Below are 18489 nucleotides of genomic sequence, written 5' to 3'. Positions count from 1 at the left end.
GCAGTAGTCTAGCATGTGAAATTACTTTTTATAGGGTCACAGACATGGATACAGTCGATTTCCTGGCGTGAATGCTGGACCACGAGGCGCTTATAAAAGACACGTATAAAAGGCTCCCCGCTATCCGTCCGTCCTCCTTCTTGGGCTACCGACTGCATTTTCTTACCGTTCGGACTTCAGGTCATCTTTACGCGTGTTGCTAAGCTCAATGTTGAATTCAAGTGGCACGTTGTTCGATAAAAATTTAAATCCTCATTCACCTAGTTTCCTAAAGAAACATAGAAGGTAAAAAAATAGTCTAAGTAACAATCGACGATACGTTAATAGCAAAATGTAAGAATAAGGATAGAGTTTACTGTAATCCAGTATTCTGATTCTGCGTGCAGTAAAGGATTGGCCGTAAGGCATAATTGCTAAAAACTTTCACTTTGGATACAATAAATTTTTTTTTTTTTTTTTCTTCTTTTTTCTTACCTATCAAATCGCCTGGAACAGCCAAGTCAGGGGCAGCAAAGCATACCATTTTTTTGCCTTAGGGTATCTCGGAATAACGGTGCATCTTTGTTTATTCCCTTCAGCGCATCGATATCAGGAGAACTTTAAAGAAAACTGTTAACAATAAGACTGAGAATAGAGACAAAACATCAGAAAGTAGACCCTTTTTATGATAAGAATAAAATTTATCTAATGTTCTACCTTTGGAAATAAAGCTTTCCTCTTTGATACCGCTAATGCTCGAAGTTCCAGCAAAAGCAAACGATTGTGCGCGTCTCTTTGAATCTCCGATCTACATAGAAACTTTTGAGAGCTGCTGATAGATGCCGTTGTTAACTTTGAAATCAAAATACAAATAGTTGTCTTCATGTAGCAGCTTCATATCTGGTGTATGTATACTAAAGGAAATAACTCGATGATCTGAATTGATACGGTAAGTTAAAAGTAACAAGATAAAAAGATGCACGAATCTATATGTAGCCTAAATGCTTATCTCCAAAGGAAGGCTAATATGGCAATGAATCAAACTAAACTCTGCTTCATCCTTCTAGTTTAGATTATTGATTGGTTCTTTACTAATTTTGACTTTGTCATCTTGTCTTATGAGGAAGCAGAAATGGATGTCATAGAAACACCGGAAAGATGTGCCCTAGCAACCAAGGAAAGCCAGATTAATATGTCCTTGGGCATAACTTTCCATAATGTTTGCTACACAGCGGAGAAAGGTAATTACTTTCCACGAAATGTTTTGCACAATGTGTGCTGGCAGTATATTATGATACTTAAGATGTGGGTAAGGATTCACCATATATGATGAATTTATCCTTAATCAGTTCTACCTTACCTTATGGGATTCTTTATTCCTAGGCAAAAAAGCAAAAAATATTCTGCACCAAATGAGTGGCACTTTCAAGTCCGGTCAACTTACTGCTATTTTGGGACCATCTGGTGCGGGTAAATCGTCTTTAATGAACATTCTATCCGGTTTAAAGTAAGTTAACGTGGTTATCTTCGTTGATAAATTGGAGCATGTGTGAAGACAATAGCCGTAAATGTTGTTCTTTACGATAGAACGAAAGGAGTCGATGGCAGAATCGAGATTAGTGGTGTGGAACGGGACTTAAAAATGTTCTGTAAACAGTCAGCATATATCGAGCAATACGATCATCTGTTACCACATTTGAGCGTTGAGGAGTATATGGATGCTGCTGCTCGTCTAAAATTAGGAAAAGGCGTCTCCGACGATGAAAGGAAGTCAAAGGTATAACTTTCTACGTTTACCCTAGAGTTTTATAAAAACTGGAGTCTTTCCTGATGACAGATTGAGTCGATAGTGAAAACACTAGGATTATCTAGCAGTAAGAAAACGCGCATTTCTTGCTTATCCGGTGGTGAACGTAAACGACTATCAATCGGGCTGGAATTGTTTGATGATCCGTATTTTCTATTCTTGGATGAACCAACTAGGTAAGAAAAGGGTTTCGAGAAAAATACAAATTTTTCTTTTCGGTCTGCAGGACTTAAAGAAAAAAAATGTATTCTGTGATAACGTAATCTGTTTGCCTGTAAATCCAGCCCAGTGTGTAAATTCGTAACGTTTGCTTCGTCAAATTTGCTAGCGAAATTTAAAACACGTTTTGCCTTGCAGTGGATTGGACAGCTCTTCGAGTTTGCAGTGTGTAGGATTGCTTCGTGAAATCGCCAGAAGAGGTCGAACTGTAATAACTTTAACATTATTTAAATCAACTGTTATGGAATATTTCATTAAATGCTGAACGTTTTGTTTAAGGTTGTAACAACCATCCATCAGCCAAATTCGCATCTATTGGACCATTTCGATCATCTATACATAGTTGCAGGTGGATCATGCATCTACCAGGGACCAGTCAAATCTTTAGTGCCCTATCTACAGACATTTAATTTACAGTGCCCTAAATATCATAACCCTGCCGATTTTGGTACGATTTATTATCATGCTCTATTCCACTTCTTTTTGTTTTGGAATTTTGGATAGGGTTATAGAAAATACTTTAAATTTTTCGTATCCAGTGATGGACGTAGCTTCGGGAGACTACGGTGACGTATTACCACAGTTGGTGTGCGGCGTTGATAATGGCCGTTTGATTTACAACGAGAGTTCAGCCCTTTTATGTACTGCGGACTCTTTGGATACTGAAGGTAGTGTGTGCTCCATTACACTCCTATGTTAGTCACTACAGTTTATCCATTTTGTCTTATGTTCTAACATAGAAAACAGATTAAAATATACAAACCTAGAGGATCACGGAACGAATAAGAGCAAACAACTATCATACGCCATGCCATTCCACAATCAAGTTGCCATTTTGCTTGAACGAACCTGGCGAACTATTTGGAGAGAGAAGGTTCGGGCTTGTTCAAGTTCTAATTGTTCCATAATGTGTCTTCATTTAATATTTTATTACCATCATCACAGATGCTGACGAAAGTGCGTTTTGCAACTCACGTTGTTTTTGGCATCTTCTTTGGATTGGTGTACCAGTCAGTAGGGAACGATGCTGGCGCTGTACTAAATAATATCGGACTACTCTACTTCAGTCTAGTGTTCATAGTCTTTACCTCTGCCATGCCAACTGTCGTGACCTGTAAGTAAAAAAAAAAAATCTTTAGTTGTATAACAATCGTCTAGAAAGAAGCTTACCTAAATAACAATTGATTTTTCAACGACAGTTCCACTTGAAAGACGAGTAGTGTTTCGAGAACATCAGAATCATTGGTACAGCCTCAAAGCCTATTACTTTGCTAAGCTGTTGGTCGACATCCCGTTCCAGATTGTTTTTCCTACGGTATTTTTGGCGATTTTCTATTTGATGAGCAATCAACCGATGAGCATGGATCGTTTCAGTATGCTCTTGTGCATCACCATCTGCATATCTCTAGTCGGACAAGGCATCGGATTGGTTGCTGGTGCAGTTTTCGATATTCAATCAGCTGCCTTCCTCGCACCAGTATGCGCTATTCCGTTTCTCCTCTTTGGTGGCTTCTTTATCAACTTAAGCGCCATCCCGTCTTACTTGAGCTGGATGACTTACGTCAGTTTCTTCCGTTACGGTTTTGAAGGATCAATGTTGTCGATTTACGATTATAACCGTCCGCCATTAAATTGCTCTCAACCTTACTGTCATTATCGTTTGCCCGACAAGTTGTTGGAAAAGTACGACATGGCTGACAGTTCATATTATTTATGTATCGTTGGCATGTTAGTTTATTTTGTCGTTTTGCGCCTGGCCGGGTATGTTTTCTTGCGTTTGAAGCTTAAGAGTATGCATTGAACCTTCTTTCGCCCTCCAAACTTTTTTTTTACTAGATTCAATTTATTAAACGTTCTAGGAAAAATTATATCAATGTTAGTTATCCATAATAGATTTATGTATTAATTGGGATTTTTTTCCAACTTAATAAACCTAAACTGTTACATACAGAAATTTATAATCTTATCGTGTTGTCCACTTTCTCCGAATGCTAACCTAATTACTATTACGATATTTTACATGTCAGTGCAAACCCTCATTAAGGTTTTAATGGTACTAAAAACAAATATATAAAGCCACTTACCGCAAAACTTTGGTACATTCTTGAACAAATCAATTAAATCTGTAAACCAAATGATGAATAGCTTAATTTTATTGTTAAGTATCATATAACAAGAGCGTAAAATAGAATCAGTTCAGCGTACATGCCTGAGTTTGAATCGCAAAGCAAAATAGCCAGCCACCCTTATCACAATGAAACTAACTACCATACCAATTACCGACAAGTAATAAGAGCTGTGAGTCAAATTGAATTGTTCTAAGAACTTGATTGGGTATCGAAAATGGCAGTAATCTTCGAAACAGGAAAGAGGTGGATGATCGCCACCATAGATGGACAACATGGAACCTTCGAAACTGTAATGAAGGAAATTTATGTGTGCTATCCAACGTAGGTAAGGCGGAATAGCGTTAACTTGGATCATGAAACCCGAAACCAGTAAGAATGGGATGCAACTGATGGGCGCGAAATAAGAAGCCATTGGGACGTCGAATGCAGCGCCGAAAAACAGACCAATACCTTGTCCCACAAGAGCCATGCAAATCATGATAGTCAATAGCATAAAGAAACGATTTGCGCACATTGGTTGGTTACTCATGAAATAAAGGGGTACCATATAAATAGTAGGAAATACTAATTGAAATGGAATGTCAGCCAGTGTCTTGGCCAAAAAGTATGCTTTCAGGCTGTACCACTGATTTAAATGCTCTCGAATCAGTACCTCCCTCTCTAAGGTAACTGTTGTAGTAAAGAAAAACAAAATGAATGTTAGAAATCATTCTAAGTTAGTTGTGGTTTTCCTACTGACATGTTAGAAAAGTCGGCATCATGGCAGCGTACAGGATAAATATTAGACTGAAAAAAAGCATGCCAGCATTATTGTGAATAGCATTGGCATCGTCCCCGATTTGCCAATACAATAATCCCACTAGGATCGAAATACAAACGTGCAGAATAAGGCGCATTGTCGTCAAAATCTGTTAATGTTTGCAATTTAAAAGAAATGTCGAGTGTTACGCTAAAGGTAACTAAAAAAAAACGTTCGTTTAAAATACCTTTTCTCTCCAAATGGTGCGCCAAGTTCGACCAAGAAGAACAGCAACCTGACTATAAAAAGGCGAACCGTAGTGATGTTCATCTTTATTTTTCTTCTTTCCTTTTTTTTTCGTCGAACACACGTCTAACATAAGATCCATTTCATCGTCTTCGTAAAATCCAGTATCTTGGCAAAGAACAAATTAAACGTTCAGTATATAAGGATATCATAAATTCCGGAACGAGCTATACGAGATGTCTATAGTTTCTTACCATGGCTAAGTGAAGGTGATGCAGGTGACGTTACAGAATTTTCCTGGTATATACGGCGGCCGTTTTCAATACCATCGATCAGTTTAGGTAGGACATTGCCATATTCTCCAGACGCGACATCGATGGCTACAGCGATGAGAAATTCGTCGATATTAGAATAGCTATTTTAATATCGTAGTTTGGATGGATATTGTATGAAACCGAATAGCACAGCTCACCAAAGTCTGCAGGATTGTGGTAGTTTGGACAGTACAAATTCATTGTCTGGAGATAGGGGATCAAAGAATCGACAGGTCCTTGGTACATACAACGTCCACCAGCTACGATGTATAGGTGATCAAATTGGTCCAATAACCGTGTGCTTGGTTGATGAATAGTAGTCACCACCTGACGTGAAGTTAATCAATAAATTTCGTGAAGAATAGCAGCGAATTTTGTTGTCCTAAATTTACCGTACGGCCGCTTCTAGCGATATCCTGCAGTAAGGCGATGCATAGCATACTCGACGAACTGTCCAAGCCACTATCGGTAAAATAATTTTAATTTCTTTGATGGAAACATGTTTAGCATAAGTTTGAAGCGCTACACATTGAGAAAACGATAAGAAACAAAACGTTAAGACTTTGTCACTGATTTTGTCTGGTACGATATGTCACCGATCTTTACTTGCCCCAAATTTTACGTGCTCTTGTTACCTAGTTGGCTCATCCAAAAACAAGATAGCCGGATTATCGATTAATTCTAGTCCGATGGAAAGTCGTTTGCATTCACCACCAGACAAGCAGGAAACCTTTGTTTGCTTGCTATTGGTTAATCCTAATGTTTTCTGAATTGATTCAATCTACAATGCAAATCTTTTAATTTTTTCATTCTTCAACAAATCGGATAGACTCGGAAATGACTTACCGTCGATCGTTTTTCTTTGTCGGTGACGGTATTGCCTAATTTCAAATGAGCTGCGGCCGTCATGTATTCGTCAATCGTTAAGTTGAGCAATAAATGATCGTGTTGCGTGACATACGCCGACTGTTTGCGGAATTGTTTGAATTTGCGTTTAGCTCCATTTACATCGACTTGCCCAGTCATTCCACTTTTTCTGTAATTAAATAAATCGCTTTTAATTTCTCGTCGATGTACGAAACTTACGATGCAACTCACTTGAAGCCGGATAAAATGTTCATAAGTGAAGTTTTTCCCGCTCCCGATGGTCCAAGAATGGCAGTCAACTGCCCAGACTTGAAGGAACCGCTTACACCATGCAAAATGTGTTTAACTTCTTTGCCTAAATAAAACGAGAAAATTCATAGAAATAAGATGTTTTTAGCAAAGTGAGGCTCCATTGACGTAATGACTACCTTTCCCTGCAGCGTAACTGAGATCACGGAAGGTGAGGTCAAATGACAGACCTTCATTGTATTTTCGAGATGTCATCCCCGGATTCCATCCACTGGTAACATGTTGCATTATTGCTATCTTCTTTTTTTCACCCTAAACGACAAAGCGCAACGATTAATCAAACACAATTACACCCCATCAAAAAGCCCGTCAATCACCACTAAAACAAGTAAGCACCAGTTGCACCTACTTTTCAAAAAAAAATGGATTATCAGTTTTGAAAATGACTTGATCACACGTGAAACGTAAAGGGTTTGGTGGCAAGCTCGTTTACTAAGTAGAAGAAATCATTAGAAGGTAACACAAACGGCTCCGTCGTTTAGCGAGGGACAGTCAAATGATGTTTTAAATCTATAATCTGTTTACTCGATAAATTCCAGTATCATTGAATCTATACAGGGTCCAGTTGAATGATTTCTTAATATTATCGGCCAGGTCAGAAATATGATATCTCTATGCCTGACAAATATAGATAACCAGTGGCAGCATCGGATATAGAATAACGTCAGTAATTGAAAGGCCACGCCAACAAGGATCGAAGGACACGTACACTAAACAATACGATTATAGAACCACGTACACAACTAGAGAGTGCCTGTTGAATTTACCTTTTTGCATTTTCATGAGCTAGTTAATCTCCTTCGGCATCACAGCATTTGGATGGACTTTGATGCATAGTCGTTATCGTTCAGCCTGTAACCAAGCCAACAATGAATTAAAATATTACCTAGGTAAACCGAACAAAGTAAGAGGTAAATAAACACGCAACTGCTATCACCGGTTTCATGTCTCGTCCTTATCTTCCTCGTTCTAGTCGGTGTGAATAACCTTAGATCAAACATTATGCTATTATGCCACTATTTCCCAAATTTGTTTTTGACTTGTTCTACCACTCTATAGAAGTTAGCTAAGATTTGACACGATAAAATGTTTCATAAGGACGAGACTTTGAACCTCACCTTCGTTTATGTAGAAAAGAGATCGGAGATGATGTTACTATGTTCTTTCCAGCACAACGTGCAGCACTATGAGATATTAGACGTTTGGGGTGTAACTCTGTAACTGCAGCGAGGACGACTTAGTTGCCAAGAGGTGGGCAAACTAATGTGAAAAAAGAAAAGGTATGAATCGGTGAAAAAGGAGGGGGCAGCAATTCGTGTACCCTTTCCATTCGACATTTCTCGGGAAAAAAGGTAAGCAATTTTCTAAATTGTCTACCCCTCCTCAGTTTCAGACACGTTGCAAGGTTAAATATCCAATAAAAGAAAATGGCTCTCATATTTATTTTAATTGATCCCAGGATCAATTTTTCAGAAGATCGGGTTCGTGTTGGGTCGCTTTCTTATTACGCCATTAAAGATTGTTTACTTGAACGGATACTAAAACTGGGTAATGTAATAAATGGAATATATTGAAATCATATAATTGTGTCTGACAGACACAATGATCTTTCTTCTAAAGGGTTACTCAACTTTTGCTTAAACAAATAAATGTTTGAATCAGACGAGAGTTTTCACGATTTCCGTTCTTCTGTTTGGTTCCAAAGGGAAATGGTTCATTGTAACATCTTCTTTTATTATCAGCTCTTAAGATTATGAAATCTATTGTAACTGCGGAGTTGAGGCATGAAGTTCACATAAAGTTTCAAAAGAAAAAGTTTCACTTTATTCTGTTTGTACTCGGAGTTTCTTTCCGGCAGATACGAACGTAAGAGACACTTGAATTCAAATGTTTATTGATTTCCAAAATCTTTTGCGCTGCAAAGAAACCACAGACGTATCTATTATTTCATACATAAAAATCCTCGTGGAATTATTTGAAAGTTCTTACTGACACGAGCCTTCATAAATACGCAACTGTTCCAGAGCCGAGTTTATGTTTGGCCATTAAAGGCGTCCCTTAAACAAAGATGGGAGAAAATAAAATCGAGAATGTGGATAAAAGAAATCTAAAATAAACAAAAAACGCTATTTTTAAAAAAGCGTAAGCTATGTTTAAACTAAGAGGATAACAAAATCCTATGAACGCATTGGAAAGAACCCAATTAGGCTAGAAGTTACCGGCGGCACCCGCAACGGAACCGCAACCCAATTGAAATGAATCTTAATTAGGGAATATTGTAGCATACTTTCTGCATGGATGTTGGTATTAGTAGAGGAAACCAAGTTGTTTTAGTGAACGCATCGTAGAACAAAAACAAATAAAATTCAATATCGAAGGAAAGAAAGACTTGCACGTTTATTGAGGGCCGCATTTTTCAATGGCATGAATCACGCAGCGCGATCTGTGGTGAACGAAAGAAAACTGCGGGAAGCCGTGTCGAGAACGATCCCCAACTTGCCGATAACAAGTATAGATGTGTGATTGGTCACGTTCAACTGACGCGCTCTTCTTGACTTTCACTAGTGGGTCCAGAGAATATTGAAAAGTGGAGCCTAGGGGCGATCTTCGCAAAAATAAGAACACTTCAACTTGTACACATTTTTGTTTTTTTCCAATTTTTGAACAATGTTCTTTCGTTTTTGTCTGTGTTGAATCTTTAAGTGCATAACGTTTCAGGTCGTTACATTCCAACAATAGAGCCGCAAGCTTGTTTCAGGAATTTTTCGTGTAAAAAGTTTGCGATAGACCATCATTCTAATGCCAGTCTTATTTTTCCTACATTTTGCTATCGGCCAAATTTAGCGTTTACAACTCCTCAATTGAACCCGCTAGTTTTGTTAAGGTCCCCTAATTAAGGCTAACGGGTTTTCAAAATCCTTTTTGGACAACATTGTAAAGCATTTCAATCATTTGATCATGAGCGCTTGTTATGTGTGAAGCTAACACAGTTTTCTGATTACGTCACCATTTCTGCATTAGAATAAGGCGGTTGTAGTGAATCTTCTGAAAAAGCCTAACAAACGTCTAACTAATTCCAATAATCCGCTTTGAGTACAAAAATTTCCCGCGGAAACGTCTAAAATTATTCTTAAGATAAACACCTGTTTGACCGAGTTAAAAAAAAAAAAATTCCGAAAATGAAATTGTTAAAGATAAATGGGAGTCGTTCCGTAGGCGTTTAGTCCTTTCTTCGCTGTCCATCAAATTGGATTACGTCTCGCCAGTTCGTGAAAACAAGCGTCCCGAGAGAACTTGGCACCAACGCTGGTAACAAAAAGTCAATAATGGTAAGTGTAAAGATAACAAATGTGACCAATTTCAACGGAGCACGGTGTTCCCATCAGACACATTGCACCGCCCTCTGTTGCTGCTGTCTGGCATAGATAGTGAAACCAGTCTGCAGCGCACGAAGAAGAAGAAAAAAAAAATGAATAACGTTAGTAAACCGCACTTTAATCAATCGATATCAAAGACATTGTGTTATTTCTTTAAGTGTCTTTTTCTAGGTTGTTGAACGGTAGATTGAATTAGAAATGACATCGTGTCTATTGCTATGACAAATTAAAAACAAAACCAAAAAACTTTCGTGAAGGGGAAATTGAAATTTTAAGATAACAGGTTGGCCTCGCCTTTGATTGAATCTTGATACGAGTATCACCTTAAATCAAGCAATCGAAAATGAATGGCAATGTAGACAGCCATCTGACGGAACAGAAAACTTGTGTTACTATCTTGGAAAAAAGCAAAGTCGAAAACATTTGTTGGACGGCCATTGAAGAACGAACAAGCGGCCGCCTTTTCTCCCTCGGGCTGTTTTTGTTTGTATCGTTCAACTCAACAAAAATCTCTACCTGTTGTGCTGACCCTCTCCTCTAAAGTTCACAACTCTCTCCAAGCCATTCAAATTTAGATTTCTCCACTACTATTTGATGTCAAGGTAATAATCAACAGCAACAGACATATCCCTTTTACATTTAAGTACAATTTGAATGTTATTTTCACTGCACAGTTGGTTAGAAATTATCAAGTTGACGTTGCGCGTATCGTCAACTGGCTCTTTCAGTACGGACCCTTAAAGAAAGAATGGAAGAACAAGGATTGCGCTGTTCAAAACTAACGAAACTTCAAGGAAATAGTCAAATGACTGCTTCATTCGATCTCACCTTCCACGACCTTTGCTTTAGCAAGGGAAAAGGTAAGAAACGTCAAAAACACCTATCCCCTATCTTTAAGAAACTTTCTCCCCTTCTGGCTACGAAGATATCCATTGACTTGTGTGTTTTTTTTGTAGGTATTTGTCTTCGAGCGCTTAATCAGCTGTTCCGCAGTGCAATGTGTACTGCGTATGCACTTGAAAAATTTACATAACGTGAACTTCAATTTCGTTTAGGGAGCACTGGCAAGATGATCTTACACAAAATGAACGGCGCTTTCAAGTCTGGCCAGCTAACGGCAATTCTCGGACCTTCTGGTGCGGGCAAAACATCGCTCATGAATATCTTGGCTGGTTTAAAGTAAAAACGAGCACAATTTTCTACCATTATTTTCCAAATTAACCTTCTTGAACTGAAACTTGGGCTAAAAAAGGACGAGTGGTATAGAGGGCCGAATCGACGTCAATGGGGTAGAACGGGAACGCAAAACATTCCGTAAACGATCGGCTTACATTATGCAGAAAGATCACCTGTTGTCGAACTTAACTGTTGATGAATACATGACCGCTGCTGCTCACCTGAAACTTGGAAATGGAGTCTCCAATCAAGAGAAGCAATGCGCAGTAAGTTTTTGATTTACCCTTTTTTAGGGAAAACTATTTGTTTATTACTTGTAATATACAAATCAAGGTTTATCACACTAATAATAGATAGAACAAGTCATGAAAACGTTAGGATTAACCGTAAGTCGACAAACACGAATCTCTTGCTTATCCGGTGGTGAATGCAAGCGGCTATCCGTCGGGCTTGAATTAATAAATAACCCGACCATTTTATTTTTGGATGAACCTACCAGGTAACTTCTTTTGAATCATGAAAATGTGCACAATGTAATCGCGGGTGTTTCTTTATTTACCTCCATTCAGTGGATTGGATAGCTCTTCAAGTTTGCAATGCGTCGGATTGTTACGTAACATTGCCAAGAGCGGTCGTATGGTAAATAGTTTAACTCTCGTTCGTCTGATTCATTTTATTTTAAATTCGTTTTTCGGTGGCAGGTAGTGACTACCATACACCAGCCAAGTTCAAGATTGCTGGAACATTTCGATCACCTGTACATTGTAGCCGAAGGATCGTGTATGTTCCAAGGACCGGTCCAGTCTCTAGTGCCTTATCTTCGTACGATGAATTTGAACTGCCCTAGTTACCACAATCCAGCCGATTTTGGTAAGTTCTTTACTCACCTAAATGAATTCGATTTCACACGAAGTAAAAGTCCTAGACGGCTAGACAACAACGAGAAACTCGTTAGCGTTCCCTTTTTCATCGAATAAACAGGATGGCTATCTCGAGATGTATTAAGCTTTCGGGGTTAAGCCATTAGATCCTGGATCACGACGCAACTCTCTAATACATTCCAACTAACCACCGTCTCAATTCCCCTAGCAATGGACGTGGCCAGCGGTGAATACGGAAACGTGCTGGCCAGATTGGTATCAGGCATCGAGAATGGCCGTCTAATTTACCACGAAAATCCAACCCCAACGTCAGAGTCACCGTCTTCAAGCCGAGGTAACACAAGGACATTCTTAATTCATTTTTTCTTTTTAAATAAAGAGTTTGTATCGATTTCTTTTTGTCTAGTAACTGACAATGGATTTGATGACGAAGACGAGGACGTAAATATGTTAGACGGCCATTCAAAGAAAACAGATAAGACTAAAGACGAACGATTGTTTTATGCGGCCCCTTTCCATACGCAAGTGGCTGTTCTACTTGGAAGAACTTGGCGAACAATTTGGAGAGAGAAAGTACTTACTTTTTTTTTTTATGTATTTCGTTCAGCACTTGAAGTCGACCTGTCATTCCCACTTTCACGTCAATTTATGTCAACCCCTTTTATTGGACTCGTAACAATTGCAAATTTTTTAGGTATTCGTGTCAGCCCATAAAAGGGAGATGATGTACTTACTTGCCTACCCCACCCCCCCCAAAAAAATGTAATTTTAACCGCCATTTTCTCGACCACGCAGATGTTGACGATGCTGCGTTTCGCCGCCCACGTTGTCGTCAGTATTCTGATGGGTTTGCTGTACTGGCGAGTAGGTGACGACGCCGCTATTATCTATAACAACGCAGGATTACTCTTCTTCAACCAACTCTTCATCCTTTTCGCCGCCATGATGCCGACTATTGTGACGTGTGAGTACACAAAACTGCTGCCGTTATTTACCTTTGCCCAATCAAACGAACTTGGCTTACGTCCATGTGTTGTTGTTGTTGTTGTTGAAACACAGTTCCACTAGAGAGGAAAGTGCTGGTCAGAGAACATTTAAATCACTGGTACAGCTTGAAAGCGTATTATCTGGCGAAGACGTTGGCCGACATTCCGTTCCAGATAGTCTTCCCGTTGCTATATTTGCTGATCGTCTACTTGATGACCAATCAACCGATGAGTATTCAACGTTTCGGCATGCTTTTGTGCATCACCATTTGCATGTCGTTGGTGGCGCAAGGCATCGGATTATTAGTCGGTGCGGCGTTCAGCATTCAAGTGGCCGTTTTCGTGGCTCCGGCCAGCACGATTCCGTTTCTACTCTTTTCAGGATTCTTCGTCAATTTGAATTCTATTCCGATTTACATGTCGTGGATTGCGGATGTCAGCTTCTTCCGCTACGCCTTCGCCGGATCCATGCTATCCATTTACGGTGGCGAACGCGCGCCTCTCACCTGCTCTCAGCCTTATTGCCATTTTCGCTACGCTCAAAAGTTTCTGGAACAATTTGACCTTGCTCAGAGTTCCTACTACTTGTCCGTTGTTGGTTTGCTGGTCTTTTTCTTCGTCATACGAGTGGCTGGCTATGTCGTCTTACGTTTTAAACTGAGGCACGTACGCTGTTGAAGAAACGTTGTCCTATTTTTAGGATTTTGATATTATTGGAGGCGCGTATCGCGAAGGATAAAAGAATAAAGCACCAACAAAAAAAAAATAAAAACGAGTGTACGTTTCTTTCTTCCTCAATAAAAATATACAATACCTAAAAGGAAGAATGATATTTCCATTTGTGGTTCTCCGATGACCCATTGGGAAGGACGTAGCCCCCCCAGTATCGCAATCAATAACAGCTGGGAAAGAACGTCAGACACTTTAATCAATAACGTCTTTTGATGATGACTATTCGCTGTAAAGGCACAAAATCCTTGTACTCTAGCAGTTGGGCTTGATAAACGAATCAAATGATTTCTGATGCAGCAGACAAAAAAGATGGTGAAATAAACAGAAACGCTTGGCTGCTATGGAGACGTTCGAACAGGATGCTTTCGATGTGATTTCCGTTTCCGCGTGTATACCTCATCGCACTTGAGAGCATCTGCACGTTCACCAAAATGCCAGAAAATCGATGTTGGCCGTGACGTAAGAAGCAAGGAAATGACAACAAAAATTCCTACCTGAAATTTGTTTGTTTTTCATTTTATTTTACCTCGTCTAGACGCTCACTTTACTTTCGTATATACACACACACAGAGTCAACATCTATTTTCTTTCTCCTGGGGGGCAGCAGCTTCGCTTTGTGAGAAACGCATCGGATGGAAGCTGAAAGTGTGTGTGTGTTGAAACTTTTTTTTTTTTTATTAAACCAAACACCAGACTCTTTCCCAAAAGCTTTTTAGAATCTTTTCACACAGAAAAAAAACCGACGTCCGCCTAACTTTAATCATTTATTTTAAAACTGGGATGTTAGTTCCTTTTCCCGCCGTATGAGACTTCAAACTTCCGTCCACTCTCTATATTGGCTTCTAATTAATTGCCCTTCAACACTTGGTGATAACGACACCTAATATATTGCTGACTGTTGATAATAGTGCCATCGATCACGCATTATCGCGTTGTCGCCAATGCGACAACGTTGCAGATCCCCTTTGTTTCACGCACGCCGCCCCTCTATATGTGACCGGAAGATTCATTACAGTTTCCAATAACGACATGGAATTAAGAGCTGGTGGAGGTTACGGAGTGTATGTACACATTTTCTTTCATCCATTGTTTTCCACGTCCAATGTTTACACAACGAGAAGGGTGTTTTCAATGATATGGATGTTCTTCATCATCCATCCAAAATCACAGCGGATGTTGTTACATCATTTCACTTGTCCGCGTTCCTCCCTGCGGACTCGAACGGAAATGCGCAAGAATTTACAAGAAGAAATAAACAAATAAAATTTTAAAGCCGGAACACCCATCGATTGTGTACGCATGCGCGCATGGCGTGCAGTTTCCTGCGGTCCATATATTTAGAAGGCTGCAAAGACGAAGAGGTTGATCAGTACGCGGACTTCCAGCGGATTCATCTAAGCTGTTTTTTTTTGGTTTTCCTCTCGCGTTTGAAAATTGTTTCGCCGATAAAGTTCTACTGTTTTGCCATGTCTCGGTGTTGTTTCAACTTCCCTGTACTCTAAAGACTAGTAGCGCTGATGGCGATGGCTCTCATCCAGTTCTGCTGCTGTTGGAGTACGCTCCGCAGCGGCTGCTACGCTAGCGCCCTCTACACCATGGTGAGTGAATCGCAATAATTAAAAATAAGGGGACGCTGCATTTTTTTAGAAGGGTGATCAAGTTACCCAGATATCTTTAATAACCAGGCCGATTTTATAGGTCTATTTCACTGTAACGATTACTATGGTGACGATATTTGGCGTAGCCGAAGGCGATTCAGAAGCGGCAGAATATGGTGAACAGCAAACAAGCACTTCTGCTAGCAATCCGGCGGAAGATCTTGAAAGTATTTACATAAGCCTTTTTTGAGCAAATTTAATCGAAAAATTTTATTAAAAGTCCCCCCGTTTCATTTTTTTGTGTGTGTGCGTGTGTCCCCGAACAACAAAAGCTCTGAAAATTCTGAACATTTGTGTCGTCACTTTGTCAGCCATGGGATTGGTTTCTACTTTTTTTCTTTTCTACGGTCTTGCCAAGGTAAATATGATAAAAAAGCACGCGACTCAGTCAACGGGTACACATTAAATTCTATTTCGTTCAGAATCGATGCACGTTCCTGCTTCCATGGATTGTGATTGTCTCGTGTACGACAGCTGTTGACCTGATATATGCTATTTACCTGCTCATTCACATGGTATACGACAATTGAAATTAGAATTCCTGTTTGCCCCGTTCGTTATTTTCGTTTGCGCGGCACGCCATATATTCGCAGGAATCTTTAAATCCTATATCGGCGATAATCTTCACCAGTGATTTTGTATTAGTCATCGTCAATGTACGTTTTCTTCTTACATTTTTTGAAATCTTCAAATTAAAACTTTCAATAATTTCAATAGGTTTATTGTATCCTTTGCGTCATTTCTCAGTACCAGGAACTGAAACGGAATACATCCGCACAGGCCGTAAGTTGTCGGAGCATGGAATTACATTATTATTAATTTTAAATTCTTTTTCTTTTCTCTTATTTTAATTTTTTGTTTCGGTTTCAGCAAGCTGAGGCTTTAGCTGTAAGCGGTGACTTGTTAGAAACGAACAATTCGAGCCAACCTCCGCTGGAAGAGATTAAGTTGGGCGAAATCATCGACAACTCAGATCCTCGAAGATGTCGCCCTGAATTAGGTAAGAACAAACTCAACCACCAAAAACCATAAAAAAATTAGAAATAAAAATAAAAAATCATTAGCCCAATCAAATATTGCGATACTTTTACGTAATTCAATCAAGCGGCCATAAGGTTTCAAAGAAAACCCGTCGAGGGCTTTAATTGAATGTCTTTGTTGACCCTAGCAACGAAATTCCTTTTAATTTCACGACTACACGAAATTGGGGCCCTGTCGTTGCTTAATCTAATATTTCATCCCGCCCCAAACAAATGCCTTGACGACACAATCAAGATATCGCGTATCGATTCTTTTGTCACAACAGTGACAGTCAAAAAAACGGAAATGAGCAAAGAAAAAGGAACTTGTGTGCAGAGCCTTGATTGCAGTCTCACTGCTAGTGGCAACTGTCTTTGCGAAGAGACATTGAACTAAATTGGATTGTTCCTACGACTTAGATGCCATTTGCGGAGAGGCCCTGTGGACTGGCTGTCGTCATCCGGACAACCAACTGCACAGGCCGGCGGAAGCAGACGTCTGGCTCGACACAGATGATGCCAATGGACAACAGGCCGATAATTCACAGCGACGCGTGACTTTTCAAAGTGGTCGATCAACAGTCAGTTCCTAGTCAAAAGTGGGTCGTAAACTTTCTTTTTACGATGTCGGTGCACCGAACCTCTTTGCTAACTGGCTTGTGTGTGTGTTTGTGCGAAACACAAAAAAAAAAAAAAAAGTTTCTTTTGCAGCCAAAACTACGTCGTGCATTTTATGGAAGGATCTTTCAACTTTGTGAAATTCTTAACAACAGCCGCGCTAAATAGCCGCGTACATTTCCTTTCAATACGGTGCAACGGACTTGATGTAAATAACGCGATGATAGTCGAGCAAATTGAAAGTTGTTCAGTTGGAAGAAAACAACAAACTTTCAAGTCCCTGCCTTAGCTCTCGCAAAACTTGGATAGTGGAGAACCAGGTTTTCTCACGACCAATTTCCATACCCACCAGGATTTTCACGTTTCAAAACTGGTTAAATGAGCTAGCACTTAAAAAACGAGCAAAACATAAAAGCAAAAAAAAAAATAAACAAATATTTGGAAAGTGTTTGCACAGAATAAAAGATCACCGAACAAATCCATAGGCAAAACAAAGAAACTTACAACTTTAATGGATATCGAGACGAGAAGTTCCAGGAACCAACAAAAACAATAGTTGCACACACACACACACACGCTAAAATATATTCCCTGAAAAACTGTTCACTGTGATTTGGAATATGTTTGTTTCTTTTTTAAATGACGTTATTTCCACGTATTTCTTTATTCAAGTGTGTACAAGTGAAAAGAATAATCAAAACTTGTTCTGCGCACGTCCCACATGTCAAATTGTTGGACTCGTCACGTCCTTTCTTTTTTTCGAAATGAAATTTAATCTAATTACTAGGCAGCACTTAATTTAGTTTGCAATAACAAGAGAAAAAAAAAACAAACAAGATCCATTCTACTTTGTGTCAAAACAAAATATACGCAGTCAATAATTACATTTATCGATTTTGTTTTTTGCTTCCCCTTTCCCCCTTACGCAGGAATGATGAGAAAACGCCCCATTTTCTTTGTCATTTCCTTACCTATCCTCCAGAAAGAAAAATCTAAAATTTATGTAACCAAGTGGTTTTTTACGTTGGAAGTTGTGCCACGAGGTTCCTTTAATTTTTGACTTCCATCTTTTTCTTTCTCGCTCGTCGTTTCGAGACGCTGTTGAACGATCTCTTCTCAAGCGGAAGTAAAATTGATTTATTCCTGCCACCATCATGCACTCGTAGATTGAGTTTGATGCAAACCCTGGGAAAAGAGAGAAAAATATACTAAATAAACAAATTTCAGGGATCCCCGATGTCTGATCATGATCAAATCGTATTCGTTTTTCTGATCGATTCAGGTCATTGGGAATGCGATCACGTAGGGCATCTAGTTGGTTAAAATACGAACAGTGAACCCAAAGTGACGTCCTTAATCAGCTATCCGGCCTACTCCGAGGGCTGGATGCCAAACAGGGACACTCTATACACCATAGTGAGTTAGCTGAAGCA

General features: G+C 39.4%; 4 protein-coding genes across 18 annotated transcripts; 3 read left to right on the top strand and 1 right to left on the bottom strand.

The window, feature by feature from the left end:
* The first annotated feature begins 71 nt into the window (after nucleotides 1-71).
* On the top strand, nucleotides 72-3971 carry LOC116924033 (ATP-binding cassette sub-family G member 1). Of its 5 annotated transcripts, XM_045173434.1 has the most exons (12): nucleotides 485-928; nucleotides 1110-1220; nucleotides 1363-1486; nucleotides 1567-1756; nucleotides 1817-1962; nucleotides 2144-2213; nucleotides 2285-2453; nucleotides 2545-2673; nucleotides 2746-2879; nucleotides 2951-3119; nucleotides 3205-3320; nucleotides 3380-3731. In XM_045173434.1, the coding sequence occupies exons 2-12, from the start codon at nucleotides 1112-1114 to the stop codon at nucleotides 3590-3592; spliced, it is 1569 nt and encodes a 522-aa protein (XP_045029369.1). In that variant the 5' UTR covers nucleotides 485-928; nucleotides 1110-1111; the 3' UTR covers nucleotides 3593-3731. The 5 variants fall into 5 exon arrangements, with proteins under 5 accessions (XP_045029367.1, XP_045029368.1, XP_045029369.1 ...); XM_045173432.1 differs by lacking the exon at nucleotides 485-928 and adding an exon at nucleotides 72-285 and having other exon boundaries at nucleotides 1110-1288; nucleotides 3205-3971; XM_045173433.1 differs by lacking the exon at nucleotides 485-928 and adding an exon at nucleotides 72-285 and having other exon boundaries at nucleotides 1103-1288; nucleotides 3205-3971.
* A 169-nt stretch (nucleotides 3972-4140) lies between these two features.
* Nucleotides 4141-7881, bottom strand: LOC116924028 (ATP-binding cassette sub-family G member 1). 10 transcript variants are annotated; one of them, XM_045173416.1, is made up of 15 exons: nucleotides 7728-7881; nucleotides 7538-7596; nucleotides 7377-7461; nucleotides 7135-7319; nucleotides 6927-7041; nucleotides 6729-6861; nucleotides 6532-6655; nucleotides 6280-6469; nucleotides 6069-6214; nucleotides 5826-5895; nucleotides 5592-5760; nucleotides 5374-5499; nucleotides 5121-5287; nucleotides 4874-5042; nucleotides 4141-4803 (listed from the first exon to the last, which is right to left on the bottom strand). In XM_045173416.1, exons 4-15 carry the CDS (start codon nucleotides 7152-7154, stop codon nucleotides 4202-4204), a joined length of 2031 nt encoding a protein of 676 aa, XP_045029351.1. In that variant the 5' UTR covers nucleotides 7155-7319; nucleotides 7377-7461; nucleotides 7538-7596; nucleotides 7728-7881; the 3' UTR covers nucleotides 4141-4201. The 10 variants fall into 10 exon arrangements, with proteins under 10 accessions (XP_045029351.1, XP_045029352.1, XP_045029356.1 ...); XM_045173417.1 differs by having other exon boundaries at nucleotides 7547-7596; XM_045173421.1 differs by lacking the exon at nucleotides 6927-7041 and having other exon boundaries at nucleotides 7728-7880.
* A 1252-nt stretch (nucleotides 7882-9133) lies between these two features.
* Nucleotides 9134-13784, top strand: LOC116924029 (ATP-binding cassette sub-family G member 1). Of its 2 annotated transcripts, XM_045173425.1 has the most exons (12): nucleotides 9134-10087; nucleotides 10158-10588; nucleotides 10661-10846; nucleotides 11042-11165; nucleotides 11239-11428; nucleotides 11516-11661; nucleotides 11732-11801; nucleotides 11864-12032; nucleotides 12252-12377; nucleotides 12450-12616; nucleotides 12839-13007; nucleotides 13103-13784. In XM_045173425.1, the coding sequence occupies exons 3-12, from the start codon at nucleotides 10735-10737 to the stop codon at nucleotides 13705-13707; spliced, it is 1878 nt and encodes a 625-aa protein (XP_045029360.1). In that variant the 5' UTR covers nucleotides 9134-10087; nucleotides 10158-10588; nucleotides 10661-10734; the 3' UTR covers nucleotides 13708-13784. The 2 variants fall into 2 exon arrangements, with proteins under 2 accessions (XP_045029360.1, XP_045029361.1); XM_045173426.1 differs by lacking the exons at nucleotides 9134-10087; nucleotides 10158-10588 and having other exon boundaries at nucleotides 10706-10846; nucleotides 10943-11165.
* Nucleotides 13785-15049: 1265 nt separating this feature from the next.
* LOC116924038 lies at nucleotides 15050-17940 on the top strand. Its single transcript, XM_032930603.2, has 8 exons — nucleotides 15050-15359; nucleotides 15460-15586; nucleotides 15692-15777; nucleotides 15842-15934; nucleotides 16013-16075; nucleotides 16137-16202; nucleotides 16290-16419; nucleotides 16859-17940. Exons 1-8 carry the CDS (start codon nucleotides 15279-15281, stop codon nucleotides 17029-17031), a joined length of 819 nt encoding a protein of 272 aa, XP_032786494.2. The 5' UTR covers nucleotides 15050-15278; the 3' UTR covers nucleotides 17032-17940.
* Nucleotides 17941-18489: the final 549 nt, after the last annotated feature.

This window comes from Daphnia magna, linkage group LG5 (assembly GCF_020631705.1).
Source record: "Daphnia magna isolate NIES linkage group LG5, ASM2063170v1.1, whole genome shotgun sequence".
In the NCBI taxonomy this organism is placed as follows: Eukaryota; Metazoa; Arthropoda; class Branchiopoda; order Diplostraca; family Daphniidae; genus Daphnia; species Daphnia magna.
Note: the sequence above shows the minus strand (reverse complement) of the source record. Positions and strands in the feature narration are given on the sequence as shown.